Source organism: Bubalus kerabau, chromosome X (genome assembly GCF_029407905.1).
Source record: "Bubalus kerabau isolate K-KA32 ecotype Philippines breed swamp buffalo chromosome X, PCC_UOA_SB_1v2, whole genome shotgun sequence".
Lineage (NCBI taxonomy): Eukaryota > Metazoa > Chordata > Mammalia > Artiodactyla > Bovidae > Bubalus > Bubalus kerabau.
In genome coordinates this window covers 4,245,033-4,268,521 of record NC_073647.1, presented here as the reverse complement: position 1 = coordinate 4,268,521, position 23,489 = coordinate 4,245,033, and the positions used below count along the sequence as shown (strand labels likewise).

The following is a 23,489-nucleotide window of genomic DNA, read 5'->3' as shown; positions in this document are numbered from 1 at the left end:
ACATATACACAGCCATACAAAGGAACATATTTGAGTCAGTTCTGATGTGGTGGATGAACCTAGAGCCTATTATACAGAGTGAAGTCAGTCAGAAAGAGAAAGTTAAATATCATATACTGATGCATATATACCGAATCTAAAAGTTGGTACTGAAGAATTTATTTGCAAGACAGCAATGGAGAAACAGACATAAAGAAAAGACTTATGGACATGGGGAGAGGGGAGGAGAGGGGAGATGTATGGAGAGAGTAACATGGAAACTTACATTACCACATGTAAAATAGATAGCCAAGGAAATTTGCTGTATCTCTCAGGAAACTCAAACAGGCGCTCTGTATCAACCTAGAGGGGCAGAATGGGGAGGGAGATGGGAGGGAGGTTCAAGAGGGAGGAATATATGTATAGCTATGGTTGATTCCGGAGAAGGCAATGGCAACCCACTCCTGTATTCTTGCCTGGAAAATCCCATGGACGGGGGAGCCTGGTAGGCAGCAGTCCATGGGGTCGCTAAGAGTCAGACACGACTGAGCAACTTCACTTTCACTTTTCACTTTCATGCATTGGAGAAGGAAATGGCAACCCACTCCTGCATTCTTGCCTGGAGAATCCCGGGGACGGGGGATCCTCTGGGCTGCCGTCTATGGGGTCGCATAGAGTCGGACACGAGTGAAGCAACTTAGCAGCAGCAGCATGGTTGGTTCATGTCGATGTTTGACAGAAAAGAACAAAATTCTGTAAGGCAATTATCTTTCAATTAAAAAATAAATTTTAAAAACTCTTATTTTCATTACATCATTTAATGGTTAAAGAATATACAAACAAATTTTAAAATAACAGACTTGATTTCAATGTAACACCATTTCAAATTAATTGGTTTGCTAAGTAACACTTTAGGGACCCCAGATCATGTTTTCCTTCTCAATCACTCTAATACTTGCCTATTCATGAATAATGTTAGACAATTCTTTCTCCATGTCTCTGAAATTTGACGTGAGCTCTTCTTCATGGTATTCAATCTGATCCTCTTTCATTAACCACTCATTTAGTTCCAGTGCAATGCTGCATGCTTGGATGAACTTCCTGTAGATGAAGATCAAAGATAAAGTTTTTGTTACTTATTATGCAAAAGTCTCACTGACCATTTAATATTTACTTTAACCATGGTTTGCCTAGAAGGAAGATTAGAATCCCATATTTTCTTACTGTGGTTTTGCTAATGCCATCTCCTAATCTGAAATATCTTTTCTTTTCCATCTTTGCTTCTGGTTTCTTATCTCTTTCAAAACCTAGCTCAAAATATATACCCTTCAGGAAGCCTACCTGCTCAGTCATTTACTTGATATGGTATCAGCTATGCTTGTGCTCACAGTAATTTATATCTGTAGATAATGCCATTTATTCAAAAATAGCTAATTTGGGGCTATGTACCCAGTACAGTGCTGGGTATTATAGGCATGAAGTATCTGCCCTGGGTTGGTAAGAGTGGCGACAGGGAGTTGATGACTTATCATAAGAATATCTTTCCATTATTTCATATATGTATGTTTAATATGCATAATTAGAATGCAAAACTTAGGGGACAAAGTACCTCACTGACCATTTGTTCTGTATCCCTATGATAGCAACTAGTAGAATCTTTTTGTACATGCCAGGCATTAATATGGAGAAGGCAATGGCACCCCACTCCAGTGCTCTTGCCTGGAAAATCCCATGGATTGAGGAGCCTGGTGGGCTGAAGTCCATGGGGTCACTAAGAGTCAAACACGGCTGAGTGACTTCACTTTCACTTTTCACTTTCATGCACTGGAGAAGGAAATGCCAACCCACTCCAGTGTTCTTGCCTGGAGAATCCCAGGGACGGGGGAGCCTGGTGGGCTTCCGTCTATGGGGTCGCACAGAGTCGGACACGACTGAAGCGACTTAGCAGCAGCAGCAGCAGGCATTAATAAATATTGAATGAATGACTACTGGTTGCTCTGTAACCTGAAATAGCTGATAATACAGAGATAGGAAAAATAAATGAAGTAAGTTGGGAGCAAATGAGTGGAAGTTCTCTTTCTACTCAGTCTGCTTTACTCGTCTCTCCCTCTTATTCTGAATGTAAACTCTTTTATACACAAAACAGATTTTTTCTACTGCGTGACCATTCAAACATGCCTAGGCTTAGAGGGACTCTCAGTCCAGAGATGATATCGTATGCCCTAGACGGGCAGAATCCAAGTGGAACTAAGGATACAGGATAGAAGTAAGCCTATCCAACCCTTCCTACCCTAAATGATCTGGAAAAGCTGTGACATGAGGTCAGTCAGGCAAAGGAGGAAATCATGCAACGAATGTAGGCTTCTGTTTGTGTCACAATATCCAGAGCAATGAAGTGGTTGCCATATTTAATGCCTTGGGTCACTAGGAGATTGTTACAGTTCTGCAGCAAGAAAGAGACCACACATTTCCTCACTACCTAAAATACCATTAGAAGGTAACTTAAACGTTATAAAAGGGAATCGATAATTTTTTAGAGGGACATAATTTGGTGAATATTTTGGTTTCACTTAAGAAGACAATGGAGGGAAAAAAAAATAGTGGTCTGATCTGAAAACTACAAAGCACTTACCTAAACATGTCTTTCAACTCATTTACTTTTTTGGGCGGATACTTGCTAGCTTGACTGTCATTTAAGACAGCCCTTGCATATGCCAATGGACCTGCATTTACCTAAATTATAAAAGGAGAAAAATGAGAGTTTTCAGAATGTAATTAGAAAGTAATTTTTGCATTTCTCTTTTTAAAAAGAATACCATATTAAAGATCCACACCTGAGAAACATACTTACTATCTTATTATAAATTTATTTGAAAAAGATTAACTTAAGCAAATCATCTGCCAAAATTATACTCTAACAAGGTCATTAACACTTTCTGCTATCTAAATATAGGACTTGGCTCTAGTCAGAGGGATTTATGTTAAAGGTCTCTGACATAACAAAAAATTTATAGAAACTGAACATAATGTCTTTATTAAATTAATAAAAAACGTTGAAGTTTTTGCACCCAGTCAGAGTATAAGACAATTACAATTACTATCTTACAATTACTAGCTTGTTCTGTGCCCTTATGAAAGTGAGAGGAACAAGAAACGTTTACTACATGGTTAGCAACCAACATACCTGCACTGAAACACAGCCCTGCAATTTAAGTAGGAGCTGAATCATGTGCACGTCAGAAGAGCAAAGCTTTTGCAGCTCTGCAGTTTTATCTTTTATTTCATCAGTGGCAACATCAATTGTCTTTAAATGAATCTGCTGTTCATAGTTTATAGAAATCCTCTTCTTCACATATGGAACCGAGTTTGAAGCTATTTGAAGCTATTAAAGATTAAGATTGACAGATGAGTTTTTAAGATAGTAAATCAAATAGCCAAAATAAAAAAGAAAATCTATTGTGCTTAATTCTCCCCATGTTTTCTCTGGAAAATCCCTTAGAGACCAAATAGGTGCCTTATTACTTCAGGACTGAAGGAGAAATTCTCTGTGAGACGACTCAGACTAAGCATGAATTACATGCTTACATATGGGAAAGTAATGGTTTATAACATAGCATGTTTGTGTAAGTGAGCGACTGAACAGCAGAACAATAAACAATTAAAATTTCAATTACATTTTCCTGCTGACCAGCTGCTGCTTGTATGTATCAAAAAAGATCATGTCAAACAAAGAAGTTATGCCAAGTCCTACTTACTAGTCAAGATTGTATGGCGTTTGCACTGTTCCTCTATACAGCCTTGCTTTTTGCCTGACAATGTATAAGGAGCCTCAAAAACAAACCTGTTGATATTATGGTTTCTTTCAAACTCAGTTTTTCTTTCTGTGAGTTCTTCATCATCAAAGTAGGGCTTCACATAAGTGACTTGGATATGAGACTATTTGGGATCAAGCTCTTTGACATTTACCTGGAAAGTAAGAAAGTTTTGTGTTTTATTCAACAGTAGGGAAAACAGGGTACAGGTAAGCTACTAACACCTCTGAGATCAACTGAGGAACAGTGTCATTGAATAATACACTGTGAGATGAATACACACTTGGAAGAGGTCTTTGCTCTTTCTTCAAGGATTGTCTCCTGATTATTAAGAAGTTACAGAAGCCTATTTGGAGATTACAGAAATGTAGACAGAAAAAATTGCAATGCTACCACTCAGCAATGACCATCATTTACATTCTCATATATTTCCTTGTAATCTTTTTTCTATGCATATATATTTATTTACAAACCAAGATCATGCTGAGCATTGCTTTATCACTTGCTGTTTTTTTAATTTTTATTTTTATTTGCTTTTATGTTACATTCAATTTCTTTTTTTAAATTTTTATTCATTTTGATTTAAAATTTTTTTAATATAAATTTATTTGATTTTAATTCGAGGTTAATTACTTTACAATACTGTACTGGTTTGGCCATACATTGACTTGAATCCACCACGGTTGTACATGTGTTCCCCATATATTAAATGGCTAACTGCACATTTGAATTCCACCTCCAAAAATACCTATTAGAGAGAGGATTCTCAGAAGATGGCAGAGCACCAGACATCTATCTTCTTATAGAGACAATAGTTACACCATCATTACCTAACTGATGGAGCAATTTTGGAACTCTGGAGTCTGTTGAAGACTTGCAACTTCCAGGGGAAGACTTGGACAGAAAATTACCTTAAATTTGATTTTGTTCAATTTTAACTCTGGGCACAATGGCAGCAACCCATACCTCATCCCTCAAGTACTATGGCAGATAGCTGTGTGCATATTCCTAGAACAGCTTGTAGGAGCCAGGATGAACAAAGACCCTGTCTTTCAAATATTGTGAATCTGTGCTATGACTGCTGATTGCTGCTTCTGATCACGGGGGACAGTCAAAGAGGCTGTGGCCATTTTTATACCATCTCTTCCCTTTGTTGCAATGCCCTCCCCCTCTGGCTAAAGTGACTTTCAGGGGATTTAACAGACCAGCACCTTTCCTCTCCTCTTCATTTTCGTCTCCATCCACTCTTAGGAGCTGGACATCCAATACTAGACGGTTCAAAGGTAACTGCATAAATGAGCGTGACTAGAAAGCCACTGCGCATGCTCAGGGGAAGGCACAGGCTCAGAAAAGACTTGCTGCTGCTGCTGCTGCTGCTGCTGTTAAGTCACTTCAGTCGTGTCCGACTCTGTGCGACCCCATAGATGGCAGCTAGACGGCAGCCCATCAGGCTCCCCCGTCCCTGGGATTCTCCAGGCAAAAGTACTGGAGTGGGTTGCCATTTCCTTCTCCAATGCATGAAAGTGAAAAGTGAAAATGAAGTCGCTCAGTCGTGTCCAACTCTTAGTGACCCCATGGACTGCAGCCTACCAGGCTCCTCCGTCCATGGGATTTTCCAGGCAAGAGTACTGGAGTGGGATGCCATTGCCTTCTCCGCAGAAAAGACTTGAGAAGATCCCATATTTACACGTCAGGCTGATTCTTGGGACAGACACAGCTTACAACAATTAAAAACAACAACAAAACCCAGGAAACTCTGGGACAGGGACAGAATCTGATTTCCAGAGAGATCACAATATTAAATTCAAATGTCCAGTTTTCAACAACAAAAAAATTGCAAGGCATACAAAGAAATAGGAAAGTATGGCCCATTCAAAACAGAAAAATAAACCAATAGACATTATCACTGAAAAAAAGTGATAGCAAATCTCCTAGAAAAAGACATTAAAACAACAATATTCATGATCAAAGAACTAAAGGAAGTTGTGGGAAAAGTCAAGGAAATTATGTATCAACAAAATACGGATATCAATAAAGAGCTAGAAAATCTAAAAGGAAACCAAAACCTTTTGTTTCAGAGCTGAGAAATACAACTGAAATGAAACATCACCAGAGGGATTCAAAGACACATTTCAGCAGGTGTAGCCAATTTGAGGATAAGACAATGTCAATGATGGATCAGAGGAACACAAAGGAGAAAATTGAAGAGGGACAGAGGCTACGGAACATGAGGAATATCATCCAGCAGGTGAAAATGCACACTATGGGGAGTCTTTGAAGGAGAAAAGAGAAAGGGGCAGGGAGACTATCTGAAGAAATAATGGGTGAAAACTCAAATCTTATGAAAGACACAAAACTCAACAAACTCCAAGCAGGGTAACTCAAACAGATCCACGCTGAGACATATTAAAATCAAATGTCAAAAGTCAAAGCCAAAGAGAGATTTTTTTCCTTTTATTAAAAACTATTTTTTTAATTGAAGGCTAATTACTTTACTATAGCAAAGAGAGAATTTTGCAATAAGCAAGAGAAAAAGACTTGTCACATACAAGGGATCCTGAGTATGATGGTCAGATTTCTCATCAGAAACTGATGGTCAGAAGGCAGTGGACTTTAAAGAAAAAACATATCTATTAATCAAGAATTCTATATCTTGCAAAACTGTCCTTAATAGTGAGGGAGAAACTAAGACGTTCCTAGATAAAGAAAAGCTGAAGAGTTCATTACCACTCAGTTCACTCAGTTACTAAGTCATGTCCTACTCCTTGCGACCCCATGGGCTGCAGCATGCCAGGCTTCCCTGTTCCTCACCAACTTCCGGAGCTTGCTCAAACTCATGTCCATTGAGTCAGTGACGCCATCCAACCATCTCATCCTTTGTCATCCCCTTCTCCTCCTGCCTTCAATCTTTCCCAGCCTCAGGGCCTTTTCCAATGAGTCAGTTCTTCGCATCAGGTGGCCAAAGTATTGGAGTTTCAGCATTAGCATCAGTCCTTCCAGTGAATATTCAGGGTTGATTTCCTTTAGGATGGACTGGTTGGATCTCCTTGCAGTCCAAAGGACTCTCAAGAGTCTTCTCCAGCACCACAGTTCAAAAGCATCAACTGTTCCACACTCAGCTTTCTTTATAGTCCAACTCTCACATCCATACATGACTACTGGAAAAACCATAGCTTTGACTAGATGGACCTTTGTCAGAAAAGTACTGTCTCTGCTTTTTAATATGCTGTTTAGGTTGGTCATAGCTTTTCTTCCAGTGAGCAAGCATCTTTTAATTTCATGGCTGCAGTCACCATCTGCAGTGATTTTGGAACCCAAGAAAATAAAGCCTGTCACTGTTTCCATCGTTTCCCCATCAACTGGCCATGAAGCAGTGCGATGGGATGCCATGACTTTCATTTTTTAAATGTTGAGTTTTAAGCCAGCTTTTACACCACTAGGCTTGCCCCATATGAAACACCAAAGGGAGTCCTGCTGGTCACAATGAAAGAATATCAGACAGTAATTCAAACCTGTATGAAGGTCTTGGTAAAGGTAAATACATGGGTAATTCTAAAATCTAGTATTATCATAACAATAGCAACATATTTCTGTTTTTTGATTGCTACATGATTTAAGAGACTTTACATTAAAATATTATTAGTCTACAGGACTTTCCTGGTGGTCCAGTTGTTAAGAATCCTCCATCCATTGCAGGGGATGTGGGTTCAATCCCCGGGAGGGGAACTAAGATCTCACTGCAGGACACTAAGCCAGGGCACAACAACTAAAAAAGCCCCTGTACCAGAACTACCGAACCCATGTACTCTACAGCCCGTGCTCTGCAACAAAAGAAGCAATACACTGCATTAACAGAATGAAGGAAAAAAACACAATCATCTCAATCAATGCAGAAAGTGCATTTGACAAAATTAACACCTTTTCATAATGAAAACACTCAACAAACTAGGAATAGAAGGAAATGACTACAATCTGACCAAGGGCCACTGTGGGAAACCCATAGCAAACACTGTATTCAATCCTGTGACGAGGGATAGAAATTTTCTTAGTAGCTTTTACAACTTCTCCAAAAAGCCTATATTCAAAAATCCTTTTTTGCTTTCCAATTAAATATCTAGATTTCTCCAGCGAAACCTAAGGAAATAGTTGAACTTAATTATCTGGCTAAGACAAAACATAAAAAAGAATAAAAAAGAGGTCAAGACTGATTTTAACCTTATAAAAATAAAGTATATGGTAAAACATTCAAGCAGTACATGAGGGTCCACTTGAAAAATAAATGTTTTTCTTGTCTGTAAGGTTCTAGTCTATCTCCTTAGGGATAACTATTAATACTTTTGTATCATTCAATCTATGGCTGATTCATACTGATGTATAGTAAAAAAAAAAAACCCACAATATTGTAAAGTAATTATCCTCCAATTAAAATAAGTAAATTAAAAAACAACTTTGTATCATTCCAGAAATTTCCTAAGCATACACAAGTGAGTGTCTGAAAATATCAGTTTTCACAAATGTAATCATCCTGCACATAATGTCTGCTTCTCACCTTTTTCTCTCAAGAATATATCTTGGTTGGTTCGTATCAATACTTATAAATTTTTAAACTAGTTTAGCTCTATCCATTGTGAGGGTAGTACCATTTCCTTAACCGTATGGACACAGATTGTTTCCAGGTTTTGTTATATAAACTTTATAGCAATAAAAATCTTAAACATACATCTTTGTGTACATCTACAAGAGAAAATCTTACATGCAAAATTATTGGGTCCAACAAAACATACATTTAAAATACTGGAAAATATTGCCCACTGTTCTGTAAATTGTTTGTGCCCTCAAGCAGATTTTGTTCTTTGGCAAGTAAAAGAGTGTTTTAAATTTTCAACTTCACACATTAAGAAAGAAGAAGGATTTTAAAAGTAGCAACTGCTTTTACCATGTCCCACAGGTTTTGGGTTGTTGTGTTTTCATTTCCATTCGTTTCTATGCAAATTTTGATTTCTTTTTTGATTTCTTCTGTGATTTCTTGGTTATTCAGCAGCGTGTTGTTCAGCCTCCATATGTTGGAATTTTTAATAGTTTTTCTCTTGTAATTGAGATCTAATCTTAATGCATTGTGGTCAGAAAAGATGCTTGGAATGATTTCAATTTTTTTGAATTTACCAAGGCTAGCTTTATGGCCCAGGATGTGATCTATCCTGGAGAAGGTTCCATGTGCACTTGAGAAAAAGGTGAAATTCATTGTTTTGGGATGAACTGTCCTATAGATATCAATTAGGTCTAACTGGTCTATTGTATCATTTAAAGTTTGTGTTTCCTTGTTAATTTTCTGTTTAGTTGATCTATCCATAGGTGTGAGTGTGGTATTAAAGTCTCCCACTATTATTGTGTTATTGTTAATTTCTCCTTTCATACTTGTTAGCATTTGTCTTACATACTGCGGTGCTCCCGTGTTGGGTGCATATATATTTATAATTGTTATATCTTCTTCTTGGATTGATCCTTTGATCATTATGTAGTGACCTTCTTTGTCTCTTTTCACAGCCTTTGTTTTAAAGTCTATTTTATCTGATATGAGTATTGCTACTCCTGCTTTCTTTTGGTCCCTATTTGCATGGAAAATCTTTTTCCAGCCCTTCACTTTCAGTCTGTATGTGTCCCCTGTTTTGAGGTGGGTCTCTTGTAGACAACATACGTAGGGGTCTTGTTTTTGTATCCATTCAGCCAGTCTTTGTCTTTTGGTTGGGGCATTCAACGCATTTAAGTTTAAGGTAATTACTGATAAGTATGATCCCATTGCCATTTACTTTATTGTTTTGGGTTCGAATTTATACACCGTTTTTGTATTTCCTGTCTAGAGAATATCCTTCAGTATTCGTTGGAGAGCTGGTTTGGTGGTGCAGAATTCTCTCAGCTTTTGCTTGTCTGAAAAGCTTTTGCATAGAAACGAATGAAAATGAAAACACAACAACCCAAAACCTGTGGGACACAGTAAAAGCAGTCCTAAGGGGAAAGTTCATAGCAATACAGGCACACCTCAAGAAAAAAGTCAAATAAATAACCTAACTCTACACCTAAAGCAACTAGAAAAGGTAGAAATGAAGAACCCCAGGGTTAGTAGAAGGAAAGAAATATTAAAACTTAGAGCAGAAATAAATGCAAAAGAAACAAAAGAGATCATAGCAAAAATCAACAAAACCAAAAGCTGGTTTTTGAAAGGATGAATAAAATTGACAAACCATTAGCCAGACTAACCAAGAAACAAAGGGAGAAAAATCAAATCAATAAAATTAGAAATGAAAATGGAGAGATCACAACAGACAACACAGAAATACAAAGGATCATAAGAGACTGCTATCAACAATTATATGCCAATAAAATTACAACTTTCCAAAACTCGACCAGGAAGAAATAGAAAATCTTAACAGACCCATCACAAGCACGGAAATTGAAACTGTAATCAAAAATCTTCCAGCAAACAAAAGCCCAGGACCATATGGCTTCACAGCTGAATTCTACCAAAAATTTAGAGAAGAGCTAACACCTATCCTGCTCAAACTCTTCCAGAAAATTGCAGAGGACGGTAAACTTCCAAACTCATTCTATGAGGCCACCATCACCCTAATACCAAAACCTGACAAAGATCCCACAAAAAAAGAAAACTACAGGCCAATATCACTGATGAACATAGATGCAAAAATCCTTAACAAAATTCTAGCAATCAGAATCCAACAACACATTAAAAAGATCATACACCATGACCAAGTGGGCTTTATCCCAGGGATGCAAGGATTCTTCAATATCCGCAAATCAATCGATGTAATACACCACATTAACAAATTGAAAAATAAAAACCATATGATTATCTCAATAGATGCAGAGAAAGCCTTTGACAAAATTCAACATCCATTTATGATAAAAACTCTCCAGAGAGCAGGAATAGAAGGAACATACCTCAACATAATAAAAGCTATATATGACAAACCCACAGCAAACATTATCCTCAATGGTGAAAAACTGAAAGCATTTCCTCTAAAGTCAGGAACGAGACAAGGGTGCCCACTTTCACCATTACTATTCAACATAGTTTTGGACGTTTTGGCCACAGCAATCAGAGCAGAAAAAGAAATAAAAGGAATCCAAATTGGAAAAGAAGAAGTAAAGCTCTCACTATTTGCAGATGACATGATCCTCTACATAGAAAACCCTAAAGACTCCACCAGAAAATTACTAGAACTAATCAATGACTATAGTAAAGTTGCAGGATATAAAATCAACACCCAGAAATCCCTTGCATTCCTATACACTAATAACGAGAAAACAGAAAGAGAAATTAAGGAAACAATTCCATTCACCATTGCAACGGAAAGAATAAAATTCTTAGGAATATATCTACCTAAAGAAACTAAAGACCTATATATAGAAAACTATAAAACACTGGTGAAAGAAATCAAAGAGGACACTAACAGATGGAGAAATATACCATGTTCATGGATTGGAAGAATCAATATAGTGAAAATGAGTATACTACACAAAGCAATTTATAGATTCAATGCAATCCCTATCAAGCTACCAACAGCATTCTTCACAGAGCTAGAACAAATAATTTCACAATTTGTATGGAAATACAAAAAACCTCGAATAGCCAAAGTGATCTTGAGAAAGAAGAATGGAACTGGAGGAATCAACCTACCTGACTTCAGGCTCTACTACAAAGCCAGAGTTATCAAAACAGTATGGTACTGGCACAAAGACAGAAACATAGATCAATGGAACAAAATAGAAAGCCCAGAGATAAATCCACGCACATATGGACACCTTATCTTTGACAAAGGAGGCAAGAATATACAATGGATTAAAGACAATCTCTTTAACAAGTGGTGCTGGGAACTCTGGTCAACCACTTGTAAAAGAATGAAACTAGAACACTTTCTAACACCATACACAAAAATAAACTCAAAATGGATTAAAGATCTCAACGTAAGACCAGAAACTATAAAACTCCTAGAGGAGAACATAGGCAAAACACTCTCTGACATACATCACAGCAGGATCCTCTATGACCCACCTCCCAGAATATTGGAAATAAAAGCAAAAATAAACAAATGGGACCTAATTAACCTTAAAAGCTTCTGCACATTAAAGGAAACTATTAGCAAGGTGAAAAGACAGCCTTCAGAATGGGAGACAATAATAGCAAATGAAGCAACTGACAAACAACTAATCTCGAGAATATACAAGCAACTCCTACAGCTCAACTCCAGAAAAATAAATGACTCAATCAAAAAATGGGCCAAAGAACTAAATAGACATTTCTCCAAAGGAGACATACAGATGGCTAACAAACACATGAAAAGATGCTCAACATCACTCATTATCAGAGAAATGCAAATCAAAACCACTATGAGGTACCATTTCACACCAGTCAGAATGGCTGCAATCCAAAAGTCTACAAGTAATAAATGCTGGAGAGGGTGTGGAGAAAAGGGAACCCTCTTCCACTGTTGGTGGGAATGCAAACTAGTACAGCCACTATGGAGAACAGTGTGGAGATTCCTTAAAAAACTGGAAATAGAACTGCCTTATGATCCAGCAATCCCACTGCTGGGCATACACACTGAGGAAACCAGAAGGGAAAGAGACACGTGTACCCCAATGTTCATCGCAGCACTGTTTATAATAGCCAGGACATGGAAGCAACCTAGATGTCCATCAGCAGATGAATGGATAAGAAAGCAGTGGTACATATACACAATGGAGTATTACTCAGCCATTAAAAAGAACATATTTTAATCAGTTCTAATGAGGTGGATGAAACTGGAGCCTATTATACAGAGTGAAGTAAGCCAGAAAGAAAAACACCAATACAGTATACTAACGCATATATATGGAATTTAGAAAGATGGTAACAATAACCCTGTGTACAAGACAGCAAAACAGACACTGATGTATAGAACAGTCTTATGGACTCTGTGGGAGAGGGAGAGGGTGGGAAGATTTGGGAGAATGGCATTGAAACATGTAAAATATCATGTATGAAACGAGTTGCCAGTCCAGGTTCTATGCACGATACTGGATGCTTGGGGCTGGTGCACTGGGACGACCCAGAGGGATGGTATGGGGAGGGAGGAGGGAGGAGGGTTCAGGATGGTGAACACATGTATACCTGTGGTGGATTCATTTTGATATTTGGCAAAACTAATACAATTATGTAAAGTTAAAAAAAAAAGAAAAAAAATGCAATGTGGCATTCCACTAAAAAAAAAAAATAAAATAAAATAAAGTAAATTTATTCCATAAGATCAAAAAAAAAAAAAAAAGTAGCAACTGCTTCTTTTATCTGTTGCCTATGAAGAGTGAGTAAAATATTGTGTTTACAAAGAGGCTCAGGAGTCCAGCTGCCTGATGGTGCTTTGTCATTAGTGCCTGTTGGCCAGGTTTTCAGAGGCAGCATAAAGTAGAAAACTGCATGTTTTTCTGCAAGCCTGGCTTTATAATAACTTTCCATTTACAGAATCACTAGTGTGGTAGCAAGCCTAAAACTTGCTGGCTATAAAAGAGAAAATTTTCTGTGGTCTTATTTCATTAAAACAACACAAGACTGAAACTGATAAGAAGCAGAGAGGTTTTGCCAAATATTAATGAATTTTGGACCTGCAAGCATACCTATTTTTAAACGTCTAAGGCATATGTTCAAGATAAAATCATCTCAATAAGATATAGCTAAATTTACAAAGTGAAGAGATCATTTTCACAGTAGAAAATGAAGTGTCTTTACCATCGCCAAGGGCCTTTCACTCTGGCAATGCTGCCTGTTAGCCATCAAGTGTTTTGCAGAGCACCATGCACATCCCAGTCACTCGGTACGTATTTCTGGGGCCTTCAGATCTTGCACTGTGTTAAAGGGCTTTCCTACCTTAAAAATCAGCTCTCATCCTGAACATGCCCATGGTGACTAAGGACAATCAGTCATTCTGCAATTCTGTCTATAAGGAACTATGCGTTTCTAAGAAACAGCCTCTCTTGCTGGAACCTTTCTCATCCTTGCCTTGGCAGGGTCTAGGGATGGATCATCTTTAGATCAAGGCGTCTCTCCTAAACCTACATCACTGCAAATATAGCTACTGAACTAAGGCTATCTTAAGAGTGAAATGTGTGTCATAAGATGATTTTTCTTTTAAAAATCGCATTTATTTATTTTTATGTTTGGCTGCATTTGATCCTCCTTGCTGCGGTGTGTGGGCTTTCTCTAGTTGTGGTGAGCTGTGAGCACTCTCTAGTTGTGGTGCCGGGATCAGAGCGCAGGCACAGTAGCTGTGGCGCACAGGTTTAGGTTCCCCACAACATGTGGAATCCTCCTGGACTAGGGATCAAACCTGTGTCTCCTTCACTGGCAGGCAAACTCCTGCCCACTGGACCACCAGAGAAGTCCCACCTAAGATGATTTTAATCATAAAGTATGAAATTGACAATCATGAGGCACAACAGCATTAACAATAATGGCTAACTTCTATTGTGCATGCTAGTTTATATGTTGTTATCAAATGCCTTCTTATATATCAGGAACTCTAATCACTTTCCATACATTGAATAATTTAATCCCTACAACTATCAAGGATGTATATTGTCACCCTGCTTATTTGACTTATATGCAGCATACATCATACAAAATGTCAGACTGGATGAAGCACAAGCTGGAATGAAGATTGCCAGGAGAAATATCAATAACCTCAGATATGCAGATGACACCACCCTTATGACAGACAGTGAAGAGGAACTAAAGAACTCTTGAAGAAAGTGAAAGAGAGTGAAAAAGTTGGCTTAAAACTCAATATTCACAAAATGAAGATCACGACATCCCGTCCCACTACTTCATGGCAAATTGAAGGGAAAACAATGGAAACAGTGACAGGCTTTATTTTCTTGGGCTCCAAAATCACTGCAGATGGTGACTGCAGCCATGAAATTAAAAGATGCTTGCTCACTGGAAGAAAAGCTATAACCAACCTAGACAGCATAGGAAAAAGCAGAGACAGTACTTTGCTGACAAAGGTCCATCTAGTCAAAGCTACGGTTTTTCCAGTAGTCATGTATGGATGTGAGAGTTGGACTGTAAAGAAAGCTGATGCTTTTGAACTGTGGTGCTGGAGAAGATTCTTGAGAGTCCCTTGGACTGCAAGGAGATCCAACCGGTCCATCCTAAAGGAAATCAACCCTGAATATTCATTGGAAGGACTGATGCTGAAGCTGAAACTCCAATACTTTGGCCACCTGATGCGAAGGACTGACTCATTGGAAAAGGCCCTGAGGCTGGGAAAGATTGAAGGCAGGAGGAGAAGGGGATGACAAAGGATGAGATGGTTGGATGGCGTCACCGACTCAATGGACCTGAGTTTGAGCAAGCTCCGGGAGTCGGTGAGGAACAGGGAGGCCTGGCATGGTGCAGTCCATGAGGTCGCAAAGAGTAGGACACGACTGAACTGAACTGAATTCATGCAACAGCTCTATGAGAAAGGCACTATTATTAAGTTCATTTTACTAACAAGAAAAATGAGGCCCAGAGAGGTTAAGTATATTCCCCATGGTCACACAGCTAGTAAGTGGCAGAGAATGGAGATCTGAATCCTTCTCTCCAATTCCAAAGCCCTTGTCCTTTCTTTTAGGATCTGGAAAGACATTATTTCCCATGCTTCTGCTCCACCAGTTAAAAAAGGAAAAAGTCAGAAGCAATGTGCCACATGTCGAACTAATAAATAATGATTTCAAAATGCAGCGCATGTTACCTTGTCTAAATCCTGAATTATTTTGACATTCTCTGTACCAAATTTCTCACCATAAAGTTTAACAAGTCTCAGCGAAATCTCTGAGAGGCCGGTGAGCTTTGGACCTTGATAGATGTACTCCTTTCCATCCTCTTTCAAAAAAAGAATATTATAAAGTTAAACATAGAATAGTTTATAAGCATTATGAGCAACTGCAGCATTTAGAGAACATCTACTAAGTGATCAGAAATAATGTATTTGAAATAGATTTTAAATCATAGTTCTAAAAGCCACATGAATATATTGTAGCTGAAATAAATGAGAACTTTCAAACTCACAGTCATATGAGCACATCATTGGCCTGAAGGTTTTTACACTCCATTTTTCATCACTGGTATACTTACCATTTTACTTACAGCAAAATGGCTGTCTGGGGAGGCCTTACAAATAGCTGTGAAAAGAAGAGAAGCGAAAAGCAAAGGAGAAAAGGAAAGATATAAGCATCTGAATGCAGAGTTCCAAAGAATAGCAAGAAGAGATAAGAAAGCCTTCCTCAGTGAGCAATGCAAAGAAATAGAGGAAAACAACAGAATGGGCAAGACTAGAAAACACTTCAAGAAAATTAGAGATACCAAGGGAACATTTCATGCAAAGATGGGCTCGATAAAGGACAGAAATGGTATGGACCTAACAGAAACAGAAGATATTAAGAAGAGGTGGCAAGAATACACAGAAGAACTGTACAAAAAAATCTTCATGACCCAGATAATCCTTTGGTGTGATCACTGACCTAGAGCCAGACATCCTGGAATGTGAAGTCAAGTGGGCCTTAGAAAGCATCACTACGAACAAAGCTAGTGGAGGTGATGGAATTCCAGTTGAGCTCTTTCAAATCCTGAAAGATGATGCTGTGAAAGTGCTGCATTCAATATGCCAGCAAATTTGGAAAACTCAGCAGTGGCCACAGGACTGGAAAAGGTCAGTTTTCATTCCAATCCCAAAGAAAGGCAATGCCAAAGAACGCTCAAACTACCGCACAATTGCACTCATCTCACATGCTAGTAAAGTCATGCTCAAAATTCTCCAAGCCAGGCTTCAGCAATACGTAAACCGTGAACTTCCTGATGTTCAAGCTGGTTTTAGAAAAGACAGAGGAACCAGAGATCAAATTGCCAACATCCGCTGGATCATGGAAAAAGCAAGAGAGTTCCAGAAAAAACATCTATCTTTGCTTTATTGACTATGCCAAAGCCTTTGATTGTGTGGATCACAATCAACTGTGGACAATTCTGAAAGAGATGGGCATACCAGACCTCCTGACCTGCCTCTTGAGAAATCTGTATGCAGGTCAGGAAGCAACAGTTAGAACTGGACATGGAACAGCAGACTGGTTCCAAATAGGAAAAGGAGTACATCAAGGCTGTATACTGTCACCCTGCTTATTTAACTTATATGCAGAGTGCATCATGAGAAACGCTGGACTGGAAGAAAGCACAAGCTGGAATCAAGATTGCCGGGAGAAATATCAATAACCTCAGATATGCAGATGACACCACCCTTATGGCAGAAAATGAAGAGGAACTAAAAAGCCTAAGGTAAAGGAAACTAAAATTAGCAAAATCAGGTGTTTTGGATCACTAGAATGATTGAGGCTAAGGGAAGGAAACTCTAAGGATTTTACTAATGCCACCATTTCAGAATAAGATTTTCTAGTTTAAGTCAGTAGAATTTTCCAGGCTTAAAATTCGATTGCACCTATAAATAAATATGTAAACTTCTCCTAAATTTAACATTACCTTTTGTTAAAATGCAAAATATCATTTTTTCCTACCCAGAGAAGGGCTCTTTGATTTCTACGAAGGAGAAATTCTAAAATAAACAAACAAACAACAACAACAAAAAAACCTTGAAAGTGCTGTGAAATAAATATTGAAATGATTAGTTTAAAAGCACTGTTTCACTTATTGAAATACATAACATTGTTTGGTGTTCAGGCTGCCTGCCTCAAGCCAATGTCCAAAAACTCTCACAGAAATACTTATATATTTTAGTTGCTCTTTTGTCCAATCCTATAGTTATAATTCTTAAAGCCTAAGTACTGAAAATGGAGATAAATAATTCTTGACTTTTGCTTAGTTGTAAGGTCTTTGCACTTGTGAAAAAATTCTGAGGAAATATTTTATTATATTTAACTATTTTCCGTATCTAACACGTATAGGTTTATACGTAGTAGACATAAAACTCATTTCAAATTTCTAATAACTGAAACGATGACATAATATTAACCTGATATATCTGAAAGACACACCTAAAACTTTATTAGGTACTGTGTTTAGGGGTCTCATATTTGTTAGTATATTTGTAACTGTAGGTGTGCAATTTCAATATTTGTTTCTATGGCAATTTCAAAGGCATACCAGTGATGTAGGAAAAAAAAAAAAAAAAACCTCAAACGAGGCCTGCTTTTGATAATTAATCTACTTCTCCATTTTAAAACCACATATGAACTCAAAAGAAAATACTAGAGGATATCAATTTCCAACATATGATTGTTGAAAAGAAATATAGTCCCAAACAGAAAGTGTTAAATTTAAATACAAGTAAAAATAAATAAATACAAGTAAAATGAATCATTTTAGTCATGCCATTTTCTTTGGGAAAAAATATAGCTAACTGTAGAAATTCTGGAATTAAAAAATAAAACAAGGTAGTTTTCTCGAAGTCAAAACCACAGTAATGTGACTCCCACAAGATGGTTTCATTTTGCAGTAACGTTACTCATGTGACTGCCTTCAAGGAAATACTGGGTTGGCCAAAAAGTTCTTTCAGGCTTTTCCATATGATATTACAAAAAACTCAAATGAAGCTTTTGGCCAACCTAATAATTTGGCAATTATGATAGACAGTGGGAGGTTTCTTTGAAGTGCCCAATGTCAATCAATTTTTTAAAAAACTTTTATTTTCTATGGGAGTAGAGCTGAATAACAATGCTATGACAGTTTGAGGTGGACAGCAAAGGGCTCGGCCGTACATGTATGTGTATCTATTCTCCTAACTCAACTGTTTACTATTTAAGTAGTTGTTACAGTAGGCACCAATACTAATTTTGGAAAGAGAAGCTTTCAGGCAGATTCCTGATTTTACACTGGCCGAATCCCGAGCCCTTTAAGACCATGATTCCATTTGTGGCCCCCTCCCACCCCTGCAACCAGCCCCAGCTCTATTGAGACATAATTGATACTGTGTAAGTTTAAGGTGTATGTGTTGATTGGATACATGTATATATTGCAAAATGATCACCACATTAGAGTTCATCACCACACATAATTACCATTTCGGACAGAGTGAAAATATTTAAGATCTACTTTCCTAGCAACTTTCACGTATATGACACAATCTTCTTCACATAATCACTATATACATTAGATATCCAGAACATATTCATCTTGTAAGTAGAAATGTGTACCCTTTGACCAAAATCACCCTGTTTTTGCCATCCCTCTGGCTACCGCCATTCTACTTTCTGCAGCTACAAGTTTGGCTTTTGAAGAGTCCACATAGCAGTGAGATCATACAGTATTTGTCTTTCTTGAACTTCTTTCACTTAGCATGATATCCTCAAGGTCCAGCTGTGTTGTCACAAATGGTAGGATTCCCTTCTTTCCATTGACTACATGTGCCTTGTCTTCTTCATCCATTCATGTGGCTCCATTTCATGTTTCCATAATACTAATTAGCATCCTTTCATTTCAAGTTGAAGAACTTTTCTCAGCATTTCTTGGAAGACAGGTCTAGTGGTGATGGACTCCCTCAACTTGTGTTTGCCTGGGAAAGTGCTCATCTGTCCATTTCCAGGACAGATGAGCTGGATGGAGTATTCTTGGTTGGCAGTTATTTTTTTCTTTCAGAACTTGAAAAATATCATTCTACCTTCTATTAGTGTTTAAGGTTTCTGCTGATAGCATCCCATAGATCATATAGGCTTTCTTCACTCTTTTTCATTTTTCTTCTTTCTCCTCTGACTCGATAATTTCAAAATATTTAAGATCTACTTTCTGAGTAACTTTCAAGTATATAACACAATTTTGTTCACTACGATCACTACATACATTAGATATCCAGAACATATTCATCTTGTAAACAGAAACGTGTACCCTTTGACCAAAATTTAATTCAGACTATTTCTTCTGCTTGATCCATTCTGTGTTTAATACACTCTATTTCCGTTTTCACTTCATTCATTGTATTCATAAGCACCAGAAAATGTTTGGTTCTTTTTTTGAGATTTCCATCTCTGTTTACTCTTCATTTTGTCTGCATATAATTTTCCTGATTTTACTAAAATTTCTGTTTTATTGTAGCTCATTGAACTTCCTTAGAAAAGCTATTTTGAATTCTTTATTGGCTAAATTGCAGATCTCCATGTCTTTCATAGCACAAAATTATTGTGATCCTATGGTAGTGTCATAGTTCCTTCATTTTTCATGTTCTGTGAAATTTTGCATTGCTATCTTCACATTTGAAATAGCAGCCACCTTCAACCAATTTTACTGATTTTGGGTGAGAAATACTTTCCATCTGTTCTGCTAGGGATTCTGAGGCTTTCACAGACCTTGTATGGATACACCTGCTCTGTGATTCTGGCTCCCACATATGACAGAATTCATGAGCACATATGTCTTTTCTCCATCATGTAACATATCAGGGCAGGTGCTAACAGCCTCCCATTTGATTTCCTAAGGGTGGTGCTACTTGTGGTCTCTCCCTGGCCCACAAACTCTGGCTGGCTTTCTGCACATGCTCAGTATCCATCTGCCAGAGCTGGCTCTCACTGCCTTCAGCAGCAAGCACATAGATCCACCTACAGGATGCAGGAGAGTGTGGTTGAGGCACATGGAGCACAGGGGGTGCCCGCTAAATGTCTCTAGGGATATGTTGGCAGGCTTTTTCATGGAGTCCATGATGTGGTTAGTAGGGTCTGCTTGCATGTAATGCCCTCTCAGAATGCTATGTGCTGCTCCCTCAGCCTCTTCCTGCCTCTCATTCAGCTCACAACTCACTACTCTGGATAGAGCAAGAGAGAAATGGGCCTCTTTGGGAGCATCCTGTGCTGCTGGGAAACACAGTACCTCATCATACACTCTCACTTTTCCCTGCATTAGAAATCAAGGGTGAGAAAGTCTCTCTTGGCACTGAGCTGTGCCACCCTGTGGAAAAGGTGACATGAATAAATCAAACTATTCCTCTTACCCTCTTCAGTGCATTCAAACTTGTATAATTGTTGCTCCAATAGCATGCTGGAACTTCTCCACTGGACTTCTGGACTTCCCCCAAGGCTTTCTTGTCTGTGGGTGATTATCCAAAACAAGTGCTCTCCAGGGGATCCTAGACTGCAGTTGACAGGGGCTGGAGCCAGCTCATAGGCCACTGCAAGGTCCACAGACAGAACACAGGTCTGTCTGCCCATTACCTGATACATGGGTGGGTAAAATTCCTCCCAGGTCCCTTGGTATGTGGGGCTGGATCCCACAGCTCCCACAAAGGCACTTCATCCATGTATGGATGCCAAATTGTTCTTGAGATGGGTATACAAACAAATGACATATTATAGGGCCATCTACCTGATGTGTGAACTCCCTTTTTTGTCTTTTTAGCATTTAAAAAAATCTATTTCTTTCTTTCTTTGCCTGCACTGGGTCTTAGTTGTAGCAGGTGAGACCTTTAGTTGCGGCATGCAGGATCTGATTCCCTGACCAGGGATAGAACATGAGCTGGGAGTACAGGGAAGTCCTCTCAACTCCCTGTTAATACCAAGATACTGTTATATGAAAATGACTATAGAGATATAATTCCTGGACAGTTGTTGGTAAAGTTGGGGCAGACAGGGGAAAATAAGTGATGTATGTTATCCAGAGCTTCCCATAAGCCCTGAGAAGAATTTAATCTGTGGCAGTCTTCCAGGGAGACAGTCTTGGAAAACAAACATTGAGCATCACGCCTGGCCCTGTACTATTTAACTTATTCTTGTACTCTTAATGAAAGCAGAAGGCAAATGAACAATCCAGTTTTCTTTTAGAACAACTTCTGTTCAACAGTGAGTGAGATGAAAGGTGAGCTTATTTTTCAGAGCTCAATCATATCCCATTCAGAGCTGCAAGCTACAAAGATACAACTCCTTGGGCTAACTGAAGTTCTCCCCATCCCTAAGAATAGAAATATCTCACTTTTTTGATGAACAAACTCTGCAACCAAAGCTGCTATGTGGACATAACACATTGCTGCCTGAAAAAGGAGACAAGGAAGGAACCGTGAGATTGTGCTCCAGGGGTTTGGGAGGGCTTGTGTTTCAAACAAAGTCATAAGTAGTCACCTCTGAAAAATCTCCATGTTTTATATGAATCTTGGCCATGCTATCAAGCCAGGTTTTTCTGAGATCTGAGATACTTTTGTAGGACTTGGCTAAGCTATACTGGAGATCAATTAGCATTTCGGGGTCCTTCACATGCTCCTTCATTTGAGCTGTGGCCGTAAGAACAGTATGGATTCTGTTGGTCAAGTCTTTGACTTCTGAGAGAAAAGCAGTTGCTCAATATCAAAATAAACAAAAAAGACATATTTATCAATATTATTGGTGTGCTCTAAGCCTAAGCAGCCCATCTTGGACATAACATAGAACTTTTAGCCCTTGTCAGAGATCTCGGCATTTGGTTCTTGGTTCTTGGCATGTGGGCATGCCTAAAGAGTTTTACATTAATTCTTTAAAACAATAGTCTATCTCAGGCTTCAAAGGCAGTGAGTTTGATGGCAGTATATTCCTAACACATAAAAGCACAAATTCTGGAGCCAGACTACATGGCTTGAGACCCCACCTCCTCTGCTGTCAATTCGATTGCCATGAAGGTAATCCATATTCACCTTTATTGTTTAATTTTAGTTACAATAGTAACGAAAAATTGATATCATACTATGCGCCAAGCAGTGGCCTGGGCACTTTACATGTTTTAAACTTTATAACAACAGTATGAATTAAGTACTATTATAATTCATTTTCCCAATGGAAAACCAATGAACACAGCAGTTATGTCGTTTGGCCAAAGTTGTGAAGTTGGTAGGTGGTATAGATAGGACTGACACTCAGGCAGTTGGGCTACAGAGCTCATGACCTTAGTCACTCTTCCATCTCCCAACTGCCATATGCTTTAATGTGAAAACCATACTCTAGACATTTCCAATTATGCAAATAAGAGTTTATGAATCACAGAACACTCTGAAGAGTTTAAAGAGATCATTACTTTCTCTTAAAGCATTGCTTTTGTCCTCAAAAGCACAAATTTAGAGTTTCTACTTTATCAGTCCTATGGCTTCCTATTCACTCCACCAGAGTAATGACAATTATATGTAGGGTTCTGAGAAGAGGAGTAGGGACAGGTACAGGCCTTAGGGATCTTTTCAAAGTGAATACCACCAAGGGTGGAGAAAATTATATTCAAAAGTGTCTTCTTTAAAGATGACTTTTAAAAATGATTATCCATATGTGTGTGTGCGTGTGCGTGTGTGTGTGTGTGTACATTAGTATGGATTCTTCTTCTCTTCTTATACATTAGTACAGATTTCATTTACTGGGAGAAAGCTATACCTTTGTTGTAATAGAGTTTATTGGTAATGATTGCCCTACCAGAATAAAACTATCATCTCACAAATGAGTCATGAAAAAGATTTCCTATCAAGGAGGTCTAAAACAGACCCCTAAAAGTTGGTAGTCTAACTTTTATATAACATAGAATTAAGGATGGTAAAAAACTAGGAAAATAAACCCTTAGGGTATGAGTAAAAGATGCTAAATGACATAAGCTATTTCTGTGCTCTTGGGATTAGTTGGAACATATACTGATTTCTTAGGGAACCAGTAGAACTGGCTGAAAAGCAAACTATCCCA

At 38.2% G+C, this 23,489-nt stretch overlaps 2 protein-coding genes across 2 annotated transcripts in view; one reads left to right on the top strand and one right to left on the bottom strand.

Moving 5' to 3' along the window:
- The window catches only part of LOC129639495 (collagen alpha-1(I) chain-like), a 102,447-nt gene that overhangs the window by 77,149 nt on the left and 1,809 nt on the right, over positions 1-23,489 (top strand). The gene's annotated exons all lie outside the window — the stretch shown is intronic.
- LOC129640275 (dedicator of cytokinesis protein 11-like) lies at positions 797-15,694 on the bottom strand. The gene is made up of 5 exons (XM_055565489.1): positions 15,575-15,694; positions 3,821-3,945; positions 3,164-3,361; positions 2,612-2,712; positions 797-1,080 (listed from the first exon to the last, which is right to left on the bottom strand). Exons 3-5 carry the CDS (start codon positions 3,206-3,208, stop codon positions 939-941), a joined length of 288 nt encoding a protein of 95 aa, XP_055421464.1. The 5' UTR covers positions 3,209-3,361; positions 3,821-3,945; positions 15,575-15,694; the 3' UTR covers positions 797-938.